Source organism: Lagopus leucura, unplaced genomic scaffold (genome assembly GCF_019238085.1).
Source record: "Lagopus leucura isolate 7727_CA_CO unplaced genomic scaffold, USGS_WTPT01 Super-Scaffold_100157, whole genome shotgun sequence".
NCBI lineage: Eukaryota > Metazoa > Chordata > Aves > Galliformes > Phasianidae > Lagopus > Lagopus leucura.
In genome coordinates this window covers 13347536-13373735 of record NW_024962334.1, presented here as the reverse complement: position 1 = coordinate 13373735, position 26200 = coordinate 13347536, and the positions used below count along the sequence as shown (strand labels likewise).

Here is a 26200-nt window from a genome sequence, read left to right as displayed (position 1 = left end):
TACTAGTGAAAGAAGTGAACCAAATTATCTTAATTCCTATTTTACTTATGTGAAAATCTACAAATGTTAATGCTCTATTTATAGAAGGAATAAATGCAGCATTGAAAAGCAAAAATAGCTGGGAGCTGCAGAAGGACCTGTGTCATCTTCCTAGAGCTAATATGGCTGTCATCAGGATTAAAAAACTAGTTCAGTCTTGACTGCCCGTGGATTACATTTTCTAGGTTGCAACCAGTGTTTCTATTAATACTAACAATATTGGTTTATGTTTCTATTTGACAGGAACTATACTGGGACAACCAACTTCAGGGAAACTATCATATGAAGTTTAACTTTTTTCCTCACTAACACAGTATTTCCAGAGCACATGAAACAATATGAAACCACAACTATTAATTTTTTCAGGGCTAAGTTTGCAGTAAAATCAATTTAAAACTTATTAAGATAATGAAGCTGTCCACCGATTCCGGTAGCACCTGCATCAAACATGTGCAGCCTACACAAAGCAAATGAAGCCTACTTTGCTACCAAATTGATTGAAATTCTGAGTAAAGACATCTTAATACAAACTGCTGCCATCAAGCCTGAACAAAAGCCTTCATTGGAACTTAAAATAGCGTGGAATAAAACTACGCCTTAGGGATTAATTACTGTCTGTACATGTATTAGATGGCTTCTTTACCATGTGCTACGTAATTTGACATGCTAATACTTCATTAGCATTAACTTCTACTGAATTAAGTCAGCATACATTCACACATGAAACAAAAGCACAGAGTTTGCAGTTCAAGGTATTGTCTTCCTTTCTTCTTTTAAACAATTACAGTCACTCACAGTGAAAAAGAAAAGTATTTCACAGAATGAATTGCAGTAATCCCATTCATATTACCCTTGATCCCATAACAAATGCAGGTTTTGCTTTCCAAGAATCAGCTGCTAAAAAGAGGGATAAACACCAGGGTTCAGCAATCAGCATCTTCAGCTTTTGAGCAATAATAAATTCATTTTAGTATTCCTGATTTTGATTCTGATAGTCCGTTATACAGCTCAGCTCCTGGTGGCTTTTCTACCAGAGATTGTTTGATCTAAATATTTGTTTATATATATCACCTTATTGTTTTCAAATCCCTAACGTCCTCAACAAACGGCCAGCTATTTTATATATATGTTATATATTTATATAATTACTAATAATAATTTGTAATTAGAATTACTGAATTATGGCTGTATGTTCACAGGTTTATCTTCTACTGTGACCTTTTCTTGCACAGCTTAGAAGCTATCTGAGAACTGAGATGTGATCTCTCTTTGAAGAGACTTTTACGAAGTTCTTTGAAGATATTAGCAATTATGCACTTCATGGCATAACTACTACTTTGTCATTTAAAAGTCAATTGTGGGTGTTTTTTTTTAAATTTATTTCTCTCTCCTAACTGCTGGAGTTCATGCAATGGAAGCTCACTGAACTAGCAGAAATTTAGAGAAAGTGAAATTTAGAGGCCCTAATGTGACTCGCAAAATCTCTATTTCACCTCCATTTCACAACACTCTGAAAGAGAATCTTTATATTTCAGACCTCAAAAGCAGCTTAGAAAGGTAAAAAAGAAAGAAAAGTAGACAATGTCATTCCTGATTATTACTTTTCGAACTCGATTTCTGTCTGCTTCGCTGGCCACATTATATTACTTCTGCACAAGTAACTTTAACACACTCCTTTTTTCCCTCTGTTTATATATTCACATAAGAATTATAGAACTATTCTGGGTAACAGATTTGGGAATCTAAAAAAACAACAACAACAAAAAAAAAAAAAACAACAACAACAAAAAAAAAAAAAAAAAAAAACCACCTAGCAAGAAAATCATGCAACACAGACAAAGGTTGCTTTCTTCTCTACTCACTATACTTTTAGCTTGTTCAGTTTTCCCACACCTCCCTCCACTGGTTGTTTCCATTCAACCAGCACCAAAAACATAGTTTGATAATGGATCTAAACATGTATTACTTCATTTAAGAAGACGCATTGACATTACAAAATATTATATCCCACTAAGAAAATAAAAAGCACAAAGAAAATCCAAGTGTTTTGGTAAAACTTCTACCTTTAACACAGAGGTCATGAACACTGACAGCCCCATCAGGACAAAAATCATCAATCCTGTCACTCGCTGCTCCCGGATTCCCAAAAACTTTGGTTGCTCTCCTGGTGCAGAACACTCAGATTCAACTTTCAGGCTGTTAACATGACTTATAGACAGGACAGTTGCTGCGACAAACCAAGGTAAGCCCATTATGGAACATACTCCCAACATAATGCCAACCATGAACAGATCAAGATGATAACCACAGCCTTTCTGTGAAATCAAGCAAAGAAATGAATTATTCAATAAACTTTCTATTTATATGACACGAGATTTATCACTTACTTGGTAAATAACATTCATATGGAAGTTACAGATTTTTAAAGTGCCTGCAAAATTACAGTCACTCCATATTAGTCAATATACCCATCTATTTAGTAGCTGCTTATTTTGCAGACTCAGAATGGATCTGATTTAAAATAAACATGACTTATACAAAACTACAGGTTTGTGAAAATGAATAGACTTTCACCTTCAGCTTATGCTCTTTTCTGTTTATAATAACAGCTGTTATTTGCTGATCCATGAAAATCAGAATGGTACAGAGTAAAGCAGGAACAGCAGCTACCAGGAGCGTCCACCAAGGATTGCCTCCAAGAGGGTCTATGAACCATCCTCGGTCCTTATGTGTGGGCTGGAAAAAATAAACAAATACTCACTAAAACAAAGTAAAGATTTCATTGCTACACACATTACCTGCAGTGAACATGTAAACAGTCTCTTAAATAAGAGCTTTGATTTTTTTTTTCCCCCCAGTAGCTTTGACCTAAAGACTGACTCACTGCTAAATATGAATGTGATATGGAAAAAAATTGAACATTCATTCCATTTCTTTATTTCTGCATGTTTGCAGTAAAGACTACATACATTTCCTTAATACTACTGCACGAAGCAATGTTTTGCCAGTTATTCAGAACTGAACATTCACACTATTCAGAACAAAAAGGGGAGATTACTTTAACTACAGTGCAAGTCAAAAAGTTAAATTCCTGTTTTTATTTAATACTACTGTTCTACTGTCTATGAAGCTGCAAGCACTTAAAAGGCATTTTTTTAAAAAAGGCTTTATTTCTTACTTCAAATTTCTCTGGAACGTGAAGCTTAGGAGATGGCACTCCTACTAGATAGTCAATCAAAACCATGATTACAATCGTCAGAAATACTGCAAAGTCACTGATGGTAGAACGCACCTATAAAGAGAAAAACCTGTGTCAACTCTTGTTGTTTCATCATTATAATTCATATCAGCAGAAAGAAAATCTACTTCCCTATAAATAGTGAAGTGTAGTGAATAGTGAAGTGAAAAGTGTAGTGAAGAATAGTGAATACATCACTGAACATCACATGCATTTTATTTTTATGTTTAAATTTAAGCTGCCTGCCAGCATACCATCAAGTTGAGTATTCTGTACAATAGTTCATCTGATAATCCCATTTAAAGTTATCTAGTACAAAAAGCAGATTGCTTCACATTAACTTCTTCCTCATTTTTCTGTCCTTTTAGCCTGGCTGAGAGGAGGGGTCAGCACAACTACTCTCCTGGCGCTTAATTTAGTAAAACCACTAAATTGTGCAGAAATCAATAATAATACAGCTGATGTTCAATTTGTAGAGGAAAGATATTTTTTAACAAATTCAGGTTATTGAAGGTGACTTTGTTAAGAATTAGGAACACTCGGTAGGTACAAGGTGAGGTCCAGAGAAGATCTACCCACTTTATTTTGCCTAGTAGAAATATATTACATAAATTGGCCCAAGGACTATCGTTATACTGCCTTCTATTAGAAACAGTAATCCCCCTCAGGAACAACTCAACACACTTCAGACATCATCACGCTGGAGAAAGCAACCAATTATTCTACGCTACTAGGCAAAGGAACCAGGAAAATAATCCCTCCAGATGCCACTAGCCATTAGTACGAAACACAGACTTGCTCAGATATTCTTATACCCCAAACATCTTGTTCCAATGGCAAGAAAGAATACTAAGTACTGAATTTGTAGCAGTTGATTTCTTTAATATCTTAATTTTTTGAATTTAAAGGAAGTGTTGCTTACCACTTCCTTTTCTAACTTAGAGGAAATACAGTTAAAGTTACATTCTCAAAACAAAGTTCTGAAGCAAAACAAATTCAACCCTACTAAGCCATATTAATGTATTCTATACTAATATATTTACCACAAAGTCACAGTCATCTCTAATTGAAATTACCTTAGTTGGGAAATAGCGTTTGGTCTTGAACTGCTTAAGGAAAGAGGAGAGGAAAAACGTTGTAAAGAATAATATGACGGACCAAAAGAGAACATCTGGAATATATGGTCCATGATGGCCACAAGCAGATCCTTGAAACACACCATGAAATTCTATACATTCCTGCAAAGAGAGAAAAATCCTTCAATTTCTAAATTTTTAGTCATTTAATATACTCAAACTTGTAACCTACTAATAGCAAATACATTTAAAAACCTTCTTTTGGAGATCTGGCAATTCTTTCCTCCATCAGTAACTCAGCCTGAAACGCCCAAAAAAGCTGTCTGTTCCAGAAGAGTCATGGTAGCAATTATTCATCTTTTTCAGGATCTCAAAAAGCCCCAAATAACTTTTTTTTTTTTTTAAATCACATTCACCTAATTTCTATTCTGTTCTCAATGCATCAAAAGACTGAACACGTAAATTAAGGCTGAGAACTATGTTCAGGAAAAGCAGACTATTCACTTTCAACTTTCAACTTGCTGAACATAAAAATGAGATGTCCTCAGTTTCACCTCTATTCTCGAGTTTTATACTGATATGATTAAAGCAAAAATGGATTCTTAGAAAATTAGATTAATCCAAATGACAAAAAAAATCTAATGTAGCGGAAAAATATTTTAAGTAACAGAACTGAGTAAAAAAGAAAGAGTCAAATCATCCTTATCTAAAAGGCTCACTGAAAGGAAAAGGGAAGCAGACACAGGGCACAAGGAAAGATGAAGCCAACAAAGCTGGAAGTAATATTTCAACAGCCTAGTTTTTAAACAGGCTTATGAAAATAAGTAAGTTATAGCTATGTAAAAAATTATCCCAACTCAGAACTGAACTTAATTATAAGCGCCACAAAATTTTGGATCAGTTCTGCCTGAGAAAAATAAAATTGCTCAAGAGAAAGTAAAGTTACATAAAATAAATAACAGAATATAAAATAAGTTTTAAATACTACATTCATTGCCTTTTTGGGTAATTACAATAGATTAGGAGCAGACAGGTGACATGCAGAAAACAGAACAGGTAAAATTCTAGTATAACACTGAGGCTTTTAAAAGTATTTTTGCTGTGCAAAACACCTCCTAATTTCAGTGTAAGCCTCCAGATTCAGACACCAGCAGAGCCCATGTACAGATATTTACTGCCATTTTAAATATCTGGAGAAGGGTTAAGGAGGCACACACAGGTAGCAAATTCAACACTAAATCTGCAGCAAATGCAAATTATACTAAATGTAGGCGTAGACCAGATGCTAGGACACACAAAGTGGTTGTAAACATCTACGTTTAGGTGACTGATCACATGCAAGGGATTAACCAGATGTGGCTGCAAAATATCCAGCTCAGAAATTACTGCTTCCACGCTTATTCTTGCGAACATGTTTTCTTTTAACCTCCGATTGTCCAAAATATTATTTTCATCCCATCAAGTTTTAAGTAGTTTCTCACACACTTTTATACCTATGTCTATCATAATCTAAAGACGTGTACCTGCTAGTACATTCTAACTTCAATTTCTACCTTTGCACTTTCTTAAAAATATTTATCCATCCTTTACAGGAAATAAAAGGAAGTTATCTCCTGTTTATGCTCATCATATTCATCTGCACTTCAGGAAGAAGACTGCTCTGCCACCAGTATTCACGCGGCTATCTCAAGCAATCCCATTCAGCATACCAGTATTTACTGTCACAAAATCAATTATCCCAAACAGTACAATGACTGCTTAGCATTACGGGTGCAATAAAAGAACTGCAAACACAGTTTTAAATAAAACAATGCTATGAAAAAGTAATCAGATAAGAAATATTAATCAAGTATTAAGTGTTGTGAGATTTAGTTTTTTGTTTGTGTGTTATGTGTAAAAACAAAGAGACAGATACAGATATCTGCCTTTTAGATACTCACAGTTACTGTAAGGTTACTCCATGCAATAGTTTCCACAGATTTATTCATCTTCCCCCAAGCCTTCAAGGTTTCATTGCTGGGGTTCTGAGGCTCAGAACATACACATCTGAGGGCAAGGAAGGAAAGAAAAAAACAAACCAAATGATATGCTTATAAGTGCAGTCTCTTTTCAGCTGGGACAGAGTTCTTTCATACGGAGTGTCTGGTATGATGCTATGTTTTGGTTCAAGGAGAAAAACAATGTTGATGACACACTAACGCGTATAGTTGCTGCTAAGCAGTGCTGTACAGAGCCAAGGCCATTCACAGCAGAGCTGTGAGGGAATGGCCAGAAGGATATCCCTTATCATATAGCATCATGTGGAAAGTTTTCAAGGTGGGGGAGGGGAAAAAAAAAAAAAAAGGAAAAAAAAAGAAAAAAATGGGCCTCGACCAAAAAGACCTCGGGCCCCTTGAGAGCAGCACTGAGGATGGAGGATTCTGTACACCACACTTCCTATGCCCCACTGCAGGGTGCAGATTCAGTGCATAGAAAAATAAACTAGAAATACATTCATAGCCAGGGTTTATCCCAATATTGTATGAAAAAAGCAAAGTACAAGTGTCCTCCTACCATAAAATGAACTATGATTGCAAGTGGGGAGGTGGTGAAGAGATGCTGAGAGTCACAAAGAAGTCCACACGAGAGATTTTAAAGATAGGACAAAAAACTTGACATATATCTTTTAAAGAATTAGAAGAAATAAGATATTGACTAAAGACTAGCAGATGAGTTGTTAAAACAGACTAACACCTGAAAACAAAGTGAGTATACTTTATTCACGTACTGTGAAAGTGTTATCATTTGGATTTTTTATTTTATTTCATTCATCGGATGAATGAAATAAATGAAGCAGTGAAGCAGTATGTGAAATAAGACAAAAATTCAAATATCACCTTGTAACAACTTGGGTTCAAAATACACCATTATCTGACAGTTAACTATGCATTGATGAGGAATCAAAGAACAGCTTTGACCAATTTGGTTTTAACTATGTGAACTGTGCAGATTTTTCACCATTAATGGGTAGCAGTCTCTCCTGTCAAGTGTAAGCTCTCAATTCAGTTTAATGCATTTCATGAAAGCATGTCCTAAGCTTGAAAAATGTACACTGAATTGCAAAGGAAAGCTGCAGATCATCAAAAAATAAAAAAACACTGAACATGGTATGACAGACACTTAATGCTGATTTGACGGTTTAAGTGAACTACTCTAACTCAGAAACAGAACAGCCATACATTGAAAAGTAGATAAGATGCACAACTTCTACATCAAGCAAATATGAGAAAAGGTACATGTAAATAGCTTGCTTACTGCATTCCTTAAATGAATTGATAGTTTTACTGCTAATTATTAAGATGAAAAGAAACAGTAACTCTACTAAGGCAGGATATTTTTTAGAAGTGGTTATATATTTTTTTTTCTTTTATTAGAGAGTGGAGAAAAATAGAAAAAGAAATTCTAAAGAAGTCAAATATCCCTCATAATTGCAATAGAAAGCAACAGTGCTTAAATATGTTAAGTCCTCATTTTAGCACAGCTCCATGCCTCTGCTGCCCAGAAATAATCCCCACCCAGGTGAGGGAAGCCACCACAATTTCCTGAAGTGCCAAGGCAAAGCTCCCGTCTAGCTAATGGAACGTAAGCTGACCTTTAATCAAGCTGCAGATAAATCAGGCATTGTCACCACCCCTCATCCCTTTAAACCACACATAGCTAACAGAAATTTCAATTCCACAGCACCCTGAATAGAATTTTTCAGAGATTTCTCATGCTCCTGCCACCCCCAGCATTCCTCCTGCCCTACCACTAAGAGGCACACACTGCAGTTTCATAAATGATCTGCCACTATACAATACACATTTTCCTTATGCACTGCACTAACAGATATGAACTTGATACTTACGAATATAAAGTCAGTCTATCCAAATTATTGTGCATATTGAAGGCATACACTTCTCCCAAATGAAAAAGCTTTTCCAATGCCTCATAAATAAATATGATGCATATAAGTGCTGCAAAAGCTTCCTCAGTGAATCGAGTGATGTAACAGACAAGGCTGCTGGCATCTGTTGCTACAAGCACTATGCATAAAAATGCAGTCCACAGACCAATGCTAGTTCGTAGGGAGAGGTAGGAAAGCCCATAATCCCTGTATAAAAGAAATCAAAATAATTAACTGAGTCTAAAATCATTTATTATCATATTCTATTTGAAAATGGATACTGAGGACAAGTTCTGCAGGTGTTCACAACTTTACTCATCCCTGACTCTAGTTTTGAAGAAAGTGGAAACTTTTATCTTCCTCTGGTACAGAACAACACCACAAAGTATCTCTAGGACTGAGGGTTGTACTGCCTTTCCCAGGAAGCATCATGAGGATGTTCTGTCCAGAATAATTTGGATAGTTCTTCACCAAGGGAAGATCAATCCCTGTCCACCCCTGCAGAATCAAAGCCAGCATCCCCACATAAAAGAAGAAAAGTAAGTTCTAAGTCCCACCCAGTTCACCACTGGCTTTCCCACCAGCTAAGTGCTTCAGAGCTTTGCCAAACCACATGCACAGCGCAGTTTCTTGCTGCTGCCTTGATATCTTCATGGTCATCTACTTTCAAAATATATGTTTTCAGTTACAGTTATCTTACAGTCTCTTAGGTTACACCGTTCATCTGGCTATGTCACTACTTACCTGCAAAATTTAAATAATATTTTTTCAAATACTAGAACTGGTCCGGTACTCCCCAAAATAGTAAGAGGTTGCCCAGCAAAGAGAGAATAGGCAATCCCAGTTAACGAGGCTCCAAAGAGGGATTCTATTGCACTCTGTTCAGGGGAAAAGAAACCACTTTGACTATGCTGCCTTTCAGGTTAGCACGTAGCATCACATCTGCATAAATACATTTTTAAGATGCGTTTACATAGAAACAAGACAAGATGTAAAAATATTACAATTAATATTAATGTTTGAGACACTGTTAGCACTGTTTTGCGGTAACAATACCAAGGACAAAAGGTTTGGAAAGCTTTGCTCTTGAGAATTATGAAGCCATCCAAAACCATGAGAACAAGTTATTAGTCCTGCTAACTACGGAGGAAAAACATACCAACAATTACTACCAATTGAAAAACAAAATTACTCAATACATAGCATACGGAAAAAGTTCTCTCTTCCTGTAAAAAAAAAAATATATATATATCTAAATATATAAACATATTACAACACACCTGTACTAAAACATGGCACAGTGTGCTGCATCAAGCTTGCATCAGTCAGCCAAGCATTACAAAACAAAACAACAAAACAAAAAGAATCGACAAGGTGGTGCAGGGGAAATTACTGAACAATACTCATTTTTGTATACATGACACCATAAATAGATGAGCTGTAAATCAATGTCCCACCTGGTAATGCATTTCTTTTAATCAAAGAAAGGTATGTATTTTAGTTCTTGATTTGCATGTTTTACTATAAATGTTTTTTTTAGAAGGAAATGTTATAATGTACCTCAAGAGAAAGACTGGGCTTTCTAGAACCTAAAATGATGTTGTTGTAAAATATCTAAATATACCACTTAGAACTATGAAAATTAATACATCACAAATTATGGGGTTTGCTGTGGAATTTTCATGCATTTGCTACTTTGTAACACCATGAGCTTAAGAAAATAAAAATTATGCAAACTTGAGCCCCGTTCAGAAAAACATCTAAAACAGGTCAAAGGTGTTTGCTGAACTGGGGCTATTAAAAATAAAAAAGCATGCATCCTTTTTTCATTATGTAGAAATATATATACATATATATATATATAAATACAATCTCTTATTTAGCTATTGCCTTTCAACTACTGCTTTTGGCATAGTCAATGCATTAACCTGGGGGCTGTCAATCAAGGTGGCAGGGACAGGAATACTGTGGAGGTGATGACCTCTGGGAATGTGAGGAAAAGTTTCAAACACAAACTGTGTACCTTACAGTGTCAGCTACAGTGCTTGAACATGTGTGTGCAGTAACTAAGTTTTATATTCAATGATGCACACCAAGAATCTGAAGGCAGGAACAAACCCGCAAACAATTCCAGATAGCTAAAAGAAAGAAGGTATTTAAGAATCAAGCTTTAAAAGGAGAATATTTTCACAATTATATGGGGTACATTCATAAATTACATCAACATTTAGATAATCACAAGAAAACCCATCCCTACATTTACAGTGGCAGAAATAACAAATGCAGAAGTAAATCACATTTTTTCCGTGCACTATCAGCTTGAAGAAATACATCAATAAACAAATACTCAAGTCAGCTACATTACTTGAAATTGATAAAGGTTAACTAAATTTTAATTGAGTACATGTTTAAAATTTGGTCTAAGTATCACAAAGAATTTTATAGTATTGTAAACTTTACCAGAATTTTAAGTTTGTAAAGGGACAATTCTGAATTTACCCTTTCCTTTCCCCAAAAGGACAGAGCCTTATTTCTTTGCAATAGATTTAGAAACACAAAATACACTTCAGACTAGTTTACTCACACGTCATTTAACACAAACTATAAGTTATTAACGTTGCTGATAGGAGTACTCCTTCCTCACTCCAAAACCTAAAGTGCAACCAAACATTTTGGTTAAAAAAGTGTTGGTGTTACACACTGCCAGTGTAGCAGTACCAGAAGTTTATGGATAATATCCACGTTACTTTCAGAGAAGAGTATTTTCGGCTCTTAAAACTTATCTCTTTTTTATTTTTATTGATAACACACCACTAGTGAAAGTAAACACATATCCTGTCCATTGTTTAAATATACAGAATTGACTGCTACCCGTAACCCTGTAGGCATTATCATCCTCATAGGCCTACTACTCAAGGCCAGTACATATTCTTGACTACCCACCTTGAGCCTCTGACTTTGCCTAAAGTAGGCCTAGTGGGATGGTGCACCTTTACTGCTATTCGTTCATTTTATTGAAGTAGCCAAAAAGAAGGCAATGCCCTTTCTCAATTCATGAAGATACTCTCCAATAAGGCAGGATAAACATTTTTAAATTTAATTTTATAATTTTATTTTTACCTCCACTGTGCATCTTCTCCTGTTCACATGGGTTCCCCACATTTTCCACAGCAATTACCTTTTGGGGAAGATCTGCTTTGGGGCAGGCTAATCAAGTGCTGTGGGTAAATTCTTCAAATACAAATATAAATAAACGAGACAAATGCACACAGTGACTTGCCTCTGAAGGTTTAAAAGCCTGGCCACTACCATTTTTTTTGTACTCACTATTCTGCCTTGTGTAGCTTCTCCCAGGAGCCCTCCAAAAGTGATTACAGGAGACATACAGGCACAGTATAGGAAAAGAATCGAGGCCAGGCACTGCAGGCTTAATGCATCCTTGAAGTCACTCAAGAAAAAAGGTGCTTTCCTTTGGATGTCAAGTATCAAACCACCAAAAAGCCTAAATAGGTGAGATGAAACTCGTCAAACTGTACACTAAAGGATTCTAGCTAGTTCAAAACTAAGGGCTACACAAAACTGCCAGTGCTTACTGCCAGCACAAATTAGCTATTTCATTATCCAGATTAAATCATAACACAGTTTAAATATACACGATAATCTTATCTATTCCAATTCAGTATTTTTCCAAAATATAATCGAACAGATCATCCACATTTATAAAAGCTGGCTAGATATGCATATAATGGGCTAGATACTGAAAAGATACCTGTACAAATACATTTACCTAAGTAATGTTTAAAGGTAAACCTGATTTATGATACTCAGAACAAGAAACAAGAGTTATATGCTAAACCTCAACCAAGACCACCACATTGATAATTATGTTTCCATATCAATATTCCAATTGGTAGCTGTAGCTCTGTTTTTGATCCAAATTCTGTACATGGGTATGGTTAAGTCCGTAAAGATAATAAACCTGAATTTATTTAACAGCGAAAAATTTGGGTTATGGAGATATTTCTAAATGGTACAAACACGAAAACAAATATATATTCATCAGTTGAACTGAGAAAGTTATTACCAAGAAATCAAAATGCATTTTGCTTTTTTTTTTTATTTCAAGAATATAATATTAAGTAAAAATTGTATCTGCAAAAAAAAAAAAAAAAAAAAACCTGCATTTATTGTTGTACGAATTCTATTTTTTTTTAAAGACTTTTGTAATACATAATAGTTTTAACTAGAGATAACAGTGGGTAGAAATCATTCAGCTCCATATACTGTGTTAAAAAGGAAAGAAATGAGTATAATGAAGCCAAAATGGTTTCTCTTGCAGAAGTATGAGAAAGGTGCAAATCACTTGGATGTTTATCATTTTGAAGATAAAAACTCTTTACATCTTTTCCAGATCTTTTCAGTTAGTATAATTACTTGTATGACATGAAGCGTAATCTTATCCAGATACATTTCCAATGTTTTAGAGTTTTTTGGGAAGTATTGCAGAACTGATAGAGAACAATAGTACAACTCAACTCAAAAATTCCTTCCATTTTATTTCAGATTTAAAAGAAACCTAACCAAAACTGTTTTTGTTTTTTTTTCCACCACTTTGTATTCCTTGTTGTTTGGCTTCATACATGTTCAATAAAACTGGTTTGCATTAATGGAAATTTTTAGTAGCTAGCCCAATATTGAAAATTGTACATTCCTACTATAATTATAATAATTGCATGCTCTTGATAATTTTAAATTAAAAATCAATACTTAAAATTCAGTTAAATTAGGCAGCATCTTATATAAAATCCTTCACAAATGTGTTGAGAAACATTGCCACAGGCTTGAAAATGCTTCAAGCAGATTTCCATTTACAGGCAAGAACCCAACACTTGAAAAGGAAAATGGATGCGTACTGTATTTTTTTCTGTTCAAATCTCATCATTAAAGTCTGTGAAGATTTATCACATCTATCTTTTTGTGGTAGCTAGTATTTAGGGAAGAGAACACACCTTCCAGTTCTCTCAAGTTCAGGTCCAGCATGATGACCTTCTTCTTTGAGAGTCTCTCCTGTAGGGGTAGATCCATTTGGAAACTTAGGTATCTTCCTTTTCTCCTATAACAACAAAACCCAACACAAACACATTTTGAAAAGATTGCTTTTGAACTAAAAACAATTTGAGTGTTGAGAAACTCCACATCTTCCAAACCTTTTCCATATCCCCTGCTGATCATCACTTTTTCATTTGCCAAACCCATTATTTATTAAATACAGATGAACAGAGATGTACAAGGCTCCCAAAAAGATCTTATTAGTGGCTTGCACAATGGTGTAAAATTTCCCTTTCTACAAGAATTATCTCCCCTGAGATATGATGAAACAAAGTCCGCCTTTTCAGAACACAGTAAAGGCTCAACAATGTGGCCTAGAAATCAAAGTTGTTGTTTTTCCCTCAGTCATTTCCAGAGCAGTAGCCTCCAGCTAGTATCAGAAACTGACCTCAGTTTATAACAAATACAGTATTTAGTGAAGTATAAATGAGAAGTCATTCTTCTGTTCAGCAAGCTCCTCATATGTTTCTTAGCCGATCTTGCATTCCAAAAAACAATTTAAAAAAAAAAAAAAAAAAAACATAACCCTTTGTATCTTTTGTTTTGGTTTTTTTGGGGCTTTTTTTTTTTTTTTGGAAATACATGGTAGGCCTGCACTACTCATGAAATAAACTGTATTGCTGCTTCATTTCACTGACTCTTCAGATTGCAGTTGAACACCAGCATCAGCCTTCTGATTAAGAGCATCAGTCTTCTGCCCTACTTTTGATCCCTGCAGAGTTGTAGACAATAAGAAAGTTGTAGACAGTAAGAAGCCACGGCTCCCTAAGTCAACACCTCTCCACTGCTCTCAATTCTAAGCCTTGTGGCTCTTGACCTACATTTATCTATACCATAAACATTCAGTAAACATTATTTGTTAGCTGATAAACATTAAGATTTATTTTCAATCCATGGTGAACATGCAAATAAAGTTTTTATAACAATTACAATATTCTTACTGATCACTGTTAGGTTAATAATAAAATTTATAGTATGAACACAGGTACAATGTTACAACTCTTCTTTCACCTCAGAATCTCATTTTGCTATTTCAAAAGGAAATAGATTAAATACAATTTTCTTAAAAACAAAGCAGGAAACTGATCCAATACTTTTTTCATAAATGAACAAATGATCTACTTTTTCTCACAAATTGCTGACAGCCTTCTTGATACTTTACTGACATTAACACTCAGTGAACAATTAACTTGCATTTTGGAAACACATGGAGGCTTCCTGCTAGATTTTTTCCATTTATTTACCTGGGAAGGAACACTTTTTGGTGGTTCAATTCGTATAGATGGATCCCATTCTCCTGGAGGTAGTACTGTCACTTGGTCTAAAAATTCATCAATTCCTGATAATAAATCATTTCTGTCTTTAGCTTTATAGGCAACATCATGGAAAACCTACAAAGAGAAAGCACCCAACAATGATTTTTTATTCCTTTAAATTTTTGAATGAGGAAAAGATTATAAGGAACACTTGATTATTTTTAAAAAAGCACGGGAATTTCTAAAAGGTCCTCAGTAGTAAGACTTGTGTACTTTTACACTAGAGACAATGCATATGCAAACATTTATAGATCATAAAATAAGGCTGTTTCATCAACAAGAAAAACTAACAACAGAAAGCTGTAAACAAGCTTTAAACAGAAACAATTTTTTTCTTGAGAAATTTTGTTTGCCCCCCCTCCTGCTCAATCCAACCTTATAAACCTCTGAAGAGGCACAGGTAGTCAATCTTCTTACTGTTCAAAATAAATAAATAAATAAATAACCAAACCCCACCTAAGCTATACTGTTTCACAGGCCACTACAACACAAACTCTACGTTTTACACACAGGAAAAAAAAAAAAAAAAAACATGCTAGTTTTGCTATTAAAGACCATTTGCAGAATATGATCCTAAATTGCATCTGCACATACTGAAGCCTGAACTATTAATCTCCAAAGACCTAACCATTAATATTTCCAACAATAAATTAGATAAATTAAAGCCTGTTTAGGTTTTATGTCTTTTTTAGCCACTATTTTTTCAGTGATCTACAATATTCCTGAAAATCAGGCCACCTAAAAATTAGAATCTGCAATTAAAGCCTGCTGAACGAACACTGTATCACAGATCAGTTGACCACTGTAAAATGACCAGTCTCGTTCACATTTCCAAACTTATAAGAGTGAAGAATTATTAGGATATTTAGCTTTAGTATTTCTAAATTCAGTAGATGGCGCTCAATACAAGATGAGAATTAAAACATCCTAATTTTGCTCAGTAAAATGACCATAGTTAAGTCACTGTGCACTTCAAAACTGCCCATCAGGGCTCTAAGAATATCGCTACGAATTCCCAGTAAAATTCCCACATTAATTATTCAATCCTACTTTGATAGAAAATACCTGTTATGACTCAAATGAATGCACTCCTAAATTTCGTCTTAAACACTCATGTAGTTTGGTGTCACTTTTGATAACAGCACTCTTAGCAGATGCAGCTCTATTTAATAACTTTATCCCCCAATATGAAAATACATTAATGAAACCTAAGATAGCTTTTCTGAAATACATTATGCAATTCCACAAGAAAAGCAGGAAAAACATTTTACTACCATTTAATTCACTAACACAAGAAAAGTTTTTACTATTCTTCATTTAGACAGAATGATTCCCTTTCTTTAGCATGCCACTCCCTAAAACATTTATTAACAAATCAGTAAATGCAGCATTTGAGTCTTTAACTACAGATGTTTAAAATACATCACCCACATCATCTGTCATAAGTGTTGCTATTGATCTTCCAATTTCATGATACTGTGGAGCTTTTCCTGCTGGTCCCAGCAATAAAAACAAAAACCTGTGAAGAAATCAGCCAACAAGATTTGGGATTACTCATGTGAATGTATTTAGAGGCCTCTTTCAAACTAATGTTTCAAGAAAATCTGCTGGTCTTCATTACCATTTCAGATCTCACACACTGCCACAAAACTAAGAAAAGACTTCAAAGTCAACACTGGAAAAAATTACTTTGAAATCTTAATTAGATAAAATTTTTCAACTTCTTACAACAAATGAATAAATATATAATAAATAAGTATCCATTTGTTGTAAGAGATTGAATATACGTATTTATTGTAAGAAGCTGAATATATATATATATATATATATATAAAAAAACACACCAATTTTTTTTTTTTAATATATAAACACAAATATATACAAATATTTTATTATAAAAAAAAAAAAAAAAAAAAAAAAAGAAAAAACAGAGTAAAAATCCACAGGCTGCAATGCAATGAGTATTTCTTCTGCCATTCTCACTGGCCAAGAGCCCACAGTCAGGGCCTCAGAGCTTTAGGACCTGTTCTCAGTTTTGCGATGACCGCTCCTAAATGGGAGTCAAACCCCTCTCAATTTCTGACAATACACAGATGTATTTCAACAAGCAACACATTGTATTACAACATGTATTTCTAAGCAACACATCAGACATACTTATAGTCATATCCTGCGTCAGCAGAAGGGAAGGGATTCTACATTTTGGACTACTTTTAGTTAAAAAGGTGAAACTGACATTTTAGGAGGGAAAACAATTTTCCCATGTCAAAAAAGTAGCACTTTCATTTCAAGGCACAACAAGCTCAATGTCATTTTTCTTGACTACGATAACCAAAATTGAGATTGTATCTTCAGAATAAAATATGCTATTCCATATATGCCAGTCTGTAGAATTCTGAAAAATTTAAGACAGGAAAATTTTAGCTCCATTAGTACAATTAGTTTGAGTTTCCCAAGAAACATTGTGAGCTCTTTTGGTAACTACCATCTAGAAATTCTGACATGTTGAAGAAAACACTGCCAAGATTATTTTTGCCCACTGCTGTAGTATATATGCTGAAGACAATGAAGACAAACACACACTTTGGCAATTTTTTAAATAAGTAAATAAAACCCACATATTTACAGACTTTTGACAAACATCATAGTATGCAACAGTGCATCAATGTGTACAGAAAATGAAGTTATCTCCTCTAGGGCTGAGGTATGATCAAACAACCTGTTACAATGTTAAACATAAGTCTAGATTTTCAAAGCTGATAATCCGTGATTTTGTATGGATTCTACTCGAGATTTGAAATATTATTAACTTATACTACAAGTTAACTTATATAAAAAGTAAAGCCAGACTTTCCAGGCATTTATTTACCGTGTAGGTACCGGAACCTCTGTGAGGCCTGAGAGAAGCACAGCAGGAGAGAGCCTCACAAAAGCAATAATTGGTCTTTCTAAAAAATCTACTTCTCCCACTAACACATTTGATGCTTCTGCTCCTGAAGGAATTTTCCTCATGAAGTTCATATCAACCTAGTCATGTGAAAATGAAACAAGTGCATTTGTTAACATAAACTCTATAACATAAAATTTTTGCTTATCAGTTATTTACTAGACATAAAAACTACAAAGAAAAATACAAAAGCAAAATAAATACTCCAAAATACAGAAAAGACAGACATAGGCATAAAATATCAGCCTACCAATCACTAACAATAAATTATTTTGTGTAAGGTACGATTACTACTTCCTACTATATTCTAAAAGACTCCAGACTGCATATCATCTTTCTAAGATTATCAAGACAGACATCTGTGATAGGACATACTTAATTTAAGCATAATTAGCTAAGGAGAGTTCATGTAATTACTCATGGTTTCTGGAATGCAGTTAGTTATTTCACAGTTGTGTATTTCAAATATATTAGGAAGTTGTAATTTTGAAAAAGAATTTGTATATTTACATCTCATCCATGAAGAATGACAGGTTGAGAGATCTAAGCTTTGCTTCTGCACATAATTTCAGAAAAGCACATGAACTCGGTCCACACACATACATGCACAAGCACCAATTACACTGCTATCTAGAGAACTTACAGATGGCCTCTTGAGTCCCACACCAAGTGTGCCACAACTACAGTGCCAGGAGACTGACTCCTGCCCAACAGGAGACAAGGCAGGTGTACAGAAGGACAGGCCAAGCAAAAACACAAAAACTGTGACAGAGAAGCAGGAATAAATGGCACCTGCTATCATCAGATGAGAACTATGGTGCAAGTTCCTTTTGTTAAGCATAATTATTTAATGTGGAAAACCAATTTTCTTAGTGTTACACAATGCAGATGACACTACAGACTAACTTTTACAGTAATGCCCATAACGCACCTTACCCAGCAAATTTTAATTATCAAAGAGGCATGAAATGAATTTAAAGTAGTACAAAAGATTTGATTCAGCATGTGATATTATAAACTCCTAGTGATTAAGATGAACAGTAACTTCTGTATAGCAAACTCAAACAAAGAATGAATCCCCTCTAAAAGCCACATGCTTGCCCCCAAATGAAAGCACCTAGGAGAACACACTTCCACATTGTCTATAAAACTGTTTTTATACACCTTTATAGCAGACTTGAAAAAGTCACCTTCTACATGAGATAGTATAGGAGGCTACACTTACTAAGTTACCAAAATATCAAAAAGTTCACCAACCACCAAACTAAAAGTTCAGTCCCATTGAGTTACAGAACATTTGACATATACAACATATGCCACATTCTGATACTACACACAACTTGTATGCAACTAAGACTGCAGTAAGAGCTAATGCAATTTTTGCTACATAGCTCTTGTGCTAAAAACAAAGGCATTTAATATGACTTACCTTACTAAAATCAACAGTGCTGTTTTCCCTGCTTCCACCTGTCCCAGTACCTTTAACATCTCCACTCTTCCCATTGTCCAAATTTCCAGGTGCTGACTGAGGAGATGCTAACAGCCCTAAGTTCAAATAAAGGAGATAAGTTCAAAATGGCATTGAAAGCGAACCAAGGATGCAACACATTAAAACTAAATGTGGCAGCTCACTTAAAGCAAATGTGCAAGTTATTCAGAGTGCTCTACATTAGTATCATAAATGCAACATTAACAATTCACTGTGCTCTCAAAGTAACAATATGATTAAAATAAATAAAAAGTAAATATTGCCTTAGACAATATGATGGCCATTTGTAGAGCCGCCATGAGAAAGTAAGAAAGATTCTGATTGTAGAAAAATCTAACAAATGTTGACATTTTAACTGTAACCACCCCAGTAGTTGTTAGACAGCATCTTCACTATATTTAGAAGACCTTGAATACCAAACAAACACCTGCTAACTATAACCTTGCTGTGTAGCAAGTATTTCAATTGTAAAAAGACTGGCAAGCCTCAGGCTACAAGAAGCAATACCCTGGTTGTAAAGTAAACCCGTACAAGCAAATAGCATACTACATACAAACCATGACTTTAATCAGCACAACAAAGCTCTTGGTATTAATCCAATCAGATGATTACTGTACTAAATTGTCTCTTCAGCATATTAGCTGAAGAGTCATGCACAGTGAAGATACTCAAGTTAAATGTACAACATCCCTCTGATTTCTACACCAAGACACAACAATTTTGCATGGCTTGCTAACGCTGAATTGCATGTTCAGTGAAAGGTGCAAAAAATAAAGTGATCCAAGTGTTCTAATATACTGACTTTCACGTTGCCCTATATAAGTAGCACTTAAACTGGTCTAAGGATGCATAACTAAACCTAAATCTTATTTTTTTATTTTTATTACAGAGTGTTCCTTTGTTCAGTTTAATGTGCATTAGAAGGGCATTTTGCATTAACTGTCTAAACTAGACCTTTTGGATGTGGTGTTAAGCTTGCTTTAACATGCTTCCAAAGCAACAACTAAACAAAGCCTAAAGCCTACAGCAGACAGTTTGTATTTAGATCAATCATCACTCCAGTCAAAATAAAACCAAAGTCCCCACTGGGTACCTTCTGGCTACTGTTCTACTCTAACTACTGCTGGAAATGCACAGTTGCTTCCCTCTGTGCTTACTATTTAGCAACTTGTTATTATTTAGCATTTCAAATCACAACTGAATTCATTTTATTAGTTCCCCAAATTTATTTCCAAAAAACTCTTTCAAAGTGCCATCATCAATCAAAATCATGCAGGTCCAAGCCTTAAGCTTCTATAGCTTATATGAGCTTAAGTGGTGTGGCCAGTTTGTCCTGAAGCAAAAAAGCAAATGAGGTTAATAAGCTGTAATTTCCTTTGTGAAATCTAACCATGCACAAGTAATGAGTTAACATTATAAATCCTATACTTAGTTAGTTCAACCGATAATAATCACTTTCTACCCTTCCACTCTGAGCTCAACATCTAAGCATGACTATTCCAACATAATTATGTCCATACAGACAACAGTTATTAAATAGAAAAGTTTTGAAGACAAAATTACATCACATTTCTCCTTGAAGAAATATTAGGTCTTTTTCTTTTTAAATTAAAATGCAGTAGGTGGAAAAAAAAAAAAAAAAAAGACATACTCCTACAAATCCAATATGGAAAAGCCTTCTGACTTATTTTCAGTTAGTAGACTTTTACGAAAGTTGTTCAGAACATTATTTTATATAGCTTTATAACACAATTAGTAGTGAATTAAGAGATCTCATGTAACAAGCTCCTTAGCTGTTACTCACAGGGATTACAATTCACTAACATTGTTAAACTTTTAAGTGATCATCTTTAGCTCTGAGACATTTGCCCTCCTAGCTCATCCTACAAAATCCATAATGCAACCATTTCAAAGTTTGAAAAAAATAAAGCTGTTCTTGAGAGATGACAAAAGAATTTTAAAGGGTATCTTTCTCCTGCTTCGTTTTATATAAACTAATGACTGCTTGATAGAAGCAAGTGGTAGTTTGAGAGTGTGTCCACCTTCCTGCCTTTTACAGTAAATCACATCAGTTTCAGAATTCTTCCAGCTATTTACAAAAGAGGAAGAGAAAACGAAAACTGAATAGCACAAGGACAGAAGAATGCTGAAAAGAATAAGCCATCTGTTAGCAAATTAAAACACTTCACTGAGAAGGCAAACTCAATCATCAAGATGTGGAAAAAGTATGCAAGCCGCAATATTCTGAATTACAGATCATGATCCCTAAATGAAATGGAACTCAGACAAGTGGGCTTTTCTGACAATAAAGATGACTTTTGCTTCAGAGTTCCCTTCTCACAAGACAGAGATTAGTTCAGTTACAGGCCTGCAATCACAGTCTGAGAATGTCTTCAAAAGCATCTGAAAGGAAGACGTCTTTCTGTGGTCAGACAATGTCAAATTAAAAACTGGGGGTGGGGAGAAAACCAACTGAAAACAAAATTGTATTCCATCATTATTGGTGTTCATCTTTCCCTGGAAAGACATTTACTTATGGACTAACTGGGAAAACACCCCTTTCAGATTTTTCCGATTATGAGAAACAACTCCTTGAGAGACAAAAGTAATCCGAATGTGACTTGGGAGATTCTGGTGGAAAGCTTTACTAGTGATAGTAATAGCACCAGTATTCAATCATTTGTTTGCCTTCTGTTGGATTCTTGAGATCTTGGGTCTGGCACTCCTGTCAGACAAGCAGAAAATAAGAGAACTGAAAACTAATTACAGCTGTTAATTATAAACCAGAAGTAAAGCATCTTAGAAAGGTCATTCATAAGAGAGGTTGGTCTTCACATGAATTATCTTTATTTTCCTTCATGGAGGCAGAGAGGGGTTTTAGTTCACTTTTCTGAATTGAAGTAAGGTTGGAGGTCTCTAATCAACTCAAGGTCATGGTCTGTAAAATAATCTACTCTTTTCATTCAAGCAGCTTGACTGCAAAATGTGAAAAGACAGATAACCACAGCCTTTTCTGTTAGCTTATTTTTACTGCTCTATGTAGCAGTGTGCTCTGTTTTACCTTGAAACTAATCCTAGTAAGGAGATGAACAGATAGAGTTGGAAGGGTAAAACATTAATCAATAAATAAAGGATACTTACACTAAATACATGCAAACAACAAAACAAATTGTATTTTTCAAATACAATCAAATACAGTGCACAGCAGCAGTTCAGGGGGAACTAAGGTCCAGTAATCTTTCAATCTAATTACTGAATAAGAAAGGAAGGAAAGCAAGAAAAACTTCTCTGATGAAAGACTTGGGTGGAATCAGCTGCTCTTGTTGTTTATTTTGAATACACATAGATACAAAGCAGAAAAACCTAAAAGCTCGATTATGGCAGGAAAGAAGTTCTGAAAGAAAAAATAAATGCAGCAGGAGCTTGAAGGCTAAAAAGCAAGATTGTCCCTTTAAAGAACAAGATTTATCCAGTAAGCAAGCCAGCTAATAAATTACTGAAATCTGACCTATGAATGTTCTGAACTACCTTACCTTACTGTTGCATATCAAACAACAAAATAATGTCTGATGTTGAAACACCTCAGTAATGGAAAGCTTCCTGGAAGCAGGTATAGATGCATTGAATCTGCCCATTCCATCAAACTGCTTTATAACTGTCCTGTTTTTTAGAAGTGCAAAAGTAAAAATAAGTCTGTTCAACAACTTCATAATAAAACTAATCTATAGATAAGATTGACTACTGATTCCTTCCTAATTGTTTTTATAGTCCTCACTAACACTTCACTAAGACTTCAGCTGTAGCTAGCTCTGAATATCAATCACTTGTGTAAAACATTACTTCATCCACTGACAAAAATATAATAAAAACAAAACCTGGCATGGACTCTAAGTGAATGATAGAAAAAGGCCAACATTTTTTTGCCATTTTGCTTGCATATTATGTTTTAAAATCTTATTCCTTTTCAACTATGCCAATGAAGGTTAAATAAATAATTTTTTTGCGAGCTTTTATTAAAAAGCTAAGAAGTTAGAAGTGCTGAACAAGAAAGCAGTCACAAGTGAGAAGAAATAAAACATGCAGGCAGAAGTAACCGTTATCACAATCCCTTGTGCCCAAGTTATGTGCCAAAAACATCACAATGCAGTGATCCTGATGCAGAAAGCATCACACGTGGATAGTTTAAATTTCGATAGTTGCCTGGTGTTTTGCCAAAATTCTCCTCTGTCTTCTCTTCCTGGCTTTCCTGCACTTCTAAGTCCTCCTCAGGTGGATGGATAATTACTGAAGGAATATCCTTGCCCTGAAGTGGACTTGGCTGGGCACTTGTGCTTGGTGGGTGGCTGCAGGTAGGACTGGAGGGTGGTGTATTTTGAGGGGTAGTTACAGGGGTTGTACACCTTGAGGTTGCCGGAGTTCCAGCTCTTGAAGAGGGAAGAAGGTAATTGAGAAGAACTGACAAACGGTTTTCTCCTCTCAGGGAAATATTTGAGGCAGAGAGACCTCTTCGCAAAGAGTGGCGGGAGGCTGAAAGGCCTTCCCCTGAGATAAAACAAATGAAACACCATGAGGCTTACAACAGGGACATACTAAATCAGAAACAAATATGGATTAACAATTTCCATAGTAAATTGCAAGTTTTATGGGCCAAAAGTGTCATACTCATGCAAGTGAGACAAGGTAAGAGCAGATCTGATTTTAGACATTAGAGAAGTCAGAAGTTACTCGAAAGTACTAATCAGAACACCAAAGATATGTGGGAGAAGATATTGTTTTAAAATTGGCAAGAATTTTTTTTAATATAAGAACAAAACTAAAAAATGGTATCTCTTCAAACTCTCAACGTTTCCTAGAACTTATTCCAAATCACACAGCAGCTACCTTTAATGCCATCAAGAAAAACTACCATAAAAATCTTCAGCAGTTAATACATTACAAGAGTTCACAATTAATTCCATTCATTATATATAATTAATATTTTTAATGAAAATATTTTTAAAAACAACATGATTGAACTATCAAATCATATTACATGCTACTGTCTTCCTACAGAGTTCTTGTTTAATTGTAAGTTTTCTAGCCAGGTGTAGTCTCAATATATAGTCTTAAAGAGGCCATAAAGAGGAATTTACATGATTCCATCTCCATCTTTTTTACTGCGACTTACCAAATACCCCCAAACTGCCTAAAATCAAACACATCTCTCCAAAATTCACTGTGAATTTTCTTCTCCCATCCAGTCTCCACTGGATTCATCCCCACTACTTTCATGTCAAAGAGAATATTTTTGTCATAGGTCCTTCAAGGTTTCAGTTTGTCATGGACTCTAGTTCTTTCTAAAGCAGGAACAGAGACTGTATCTTCATATTTCCATTAGAAAGCTTAGTTCTATTCACAACAACAACAACAAAAAAAGGAGAGAAAAACACCTGGGATGAAAGTCACCTTGAAAAGAGAAACAATTACTTCTCCTACAATCCATGAAATCAAAGCCATGCTACTTTCACATAATATGCCATCCAGCAAAACCGAAATACCAAACTGGACATTTAGTCTCACATTTATACTAGGCACTATTACAGAGACCAATACACTTGACAACTTCAGAACAACTTGCAAGACAGAGGCACAGAAAGTATACCTAGGTAAACATCACACACATTCCCCTGCAGCATGGAAAAGTGGGTCCTACAGATACAAATGATTTAAAATAAGAACTGATGTCTTAGAGTTGAGCAATTATAATAGCAATACAGTGAAGTCAGGAGTGCCAAAGCAAATTGTTTGATTTTATCTGTATTAATCACTATGAATAACAGCTGCACTGGACTAGTAAGGATGTCCGAGTTATGAACATCAGATGTCTTAAAACTAAATATACATGTGTACAAGGTTCCTAAAAATTATTATACATGTGTGTTTGTTTTACCAGTTTAGTAGAGGGTGACTTTATGACAATAAAGGAAAAGTTAACAAGCGTATGAAAAAAATCAACCCTGGGGATACAGCTGTTAAAGAATGGGTAAAACCAAGTTTATATTTGAAACTTGCACATTCGCTAAACAAAAAAGAACAAGTCAGAAGTTACATGGAAGAAATTGTACTTTTACTCAGTCACATTTCCTTTCTAGGAAAAACTGATTCTGAAACTATCAGTGAAAAGTATGCATCGTTTACTCACTAGCTAAGAACATGCATCAGAAAGTTCGGACTAGAGAACACTCCACAAACACACTGAACCTGGATTCAACCCAACAAGCACTTAAACAAGCAGGGCATATGAGACATTTCCAAAGACTGGAAAGGAACTTTGTTGCAAGGAGTGACTCATGAAATCAGTATTAAGCTTTCACTATACTAATAAATTTAGCTTGAAATTTCACATGGCTTAGCTAATGCAAAGCACAAGAACAAACAAACAAACAAACAAAAAAAACCAGAGGGAAACAAGCCATAAAAACAGAATTAAACTGCTCTGCATTTAAAGTCTCTAAAAATACTGCATATATTTCTCATGCACTTTTTTTTCTTGCCCAGGCAGAATGTTCTACAGAAAACATGGCAAGAACTGTGTCCTAGATAAAAGTAATTTCTTCACCATTAGAATAGTGAGCTCTCTCACCATGTAAAAATAACACTGAATTAAAAGTCAGTAATTGGTAGCATCACTGAACTCACAACATGATCACAAAGCAAATTCTCTTGCATAAACTAAATGAGCAAGCAGTAGCTACCTGACAAGCATATGAAACTATGCCACAATGATGAAATCCCTCAAACATTACATATTTTATTCAAGCATACCCTAAAAAGCATTAGGGCATCTACTTCTACACTTCAAAATAATAATGCATGCTACATATACAGGCAGGAGTGAAGCATTTGAGTGAATTCAAAAATATACAGAAACATCATCCATAGCTATGCATGGCATACACTGTTACTATTAGTTCATTGCTTATCAAGAAGAAAACACTTATCTGCAATTATCAGCTGAATTTTCCTTCATCTCCCAGTGAAAACATTTTGTAACAGGTTAGAACAAACTGGACACTACAACT

The 26200-nt window shown here is 34.9% G+C and overlaps 1 protein-coding gene across 9 annotated transcripts in view; it reads right to left on the bottom strand.

The window, feature by feature from the left end:
• Positions 1-26200, bottom strand: part of SLC4A7 (solute carrier family 4 member 7) — an 82869-nt gene that overhangs the window by 8724 nt on the left and 47945 nt on the right. For 6 of the 9 annotated variants that reach the window (XM_042888134.1, XM_042888135.1, XM_042888131.1 and 3 more), the window contains exons 7-20: positions 23340-23681; positions 19080-19195; positions 17573-17730; positions 16135-16222; positions 14632-14778; positions 13288-13391; positions 11606-11780; positions 9023-9156; positions 8240-8485; positions 6294-6399; positions 4354-4515; positions 3218-3331; positions 2614-2775; positions 2103-2354 (exon numbers count right to left, since the gene is read on the bottom strand). In XM_042888134.1, coding sequence (XP_042744068.1) covers positions 2103-2354; positions 2614-2775; positions 3218-3331; positions 4354-4515; positions 6294-6399; positions 8240-8485; positions 9023-9156; positions 11606-11780; positions 13288-13391; positions 14632-14778; positions 16135-16222; positions 17573-17730; positions 19080-19195; positions 23340-23681 — 2306 coding nt within the window. Of the gene's footprint in view, positions 1-2102; positions 2355-2613; positions 2776-3217; positions 3332-4353; positions 4516-6293; positions 6400-8239; positions 8486-9022; positions 9157-11605; positions 11781-13287; positions 13392-14631; positions 14779-16134; positions 16223-17572; positions 17731-19079; positions 19196-23339; positions 23682-24306; positions 26122-26200 lie in introns of those variants that run through there. The other 3 variants (XM_042888138.1, XM_042888139.1, XM_042888137.1) reach the window with 3 other exon arrangements.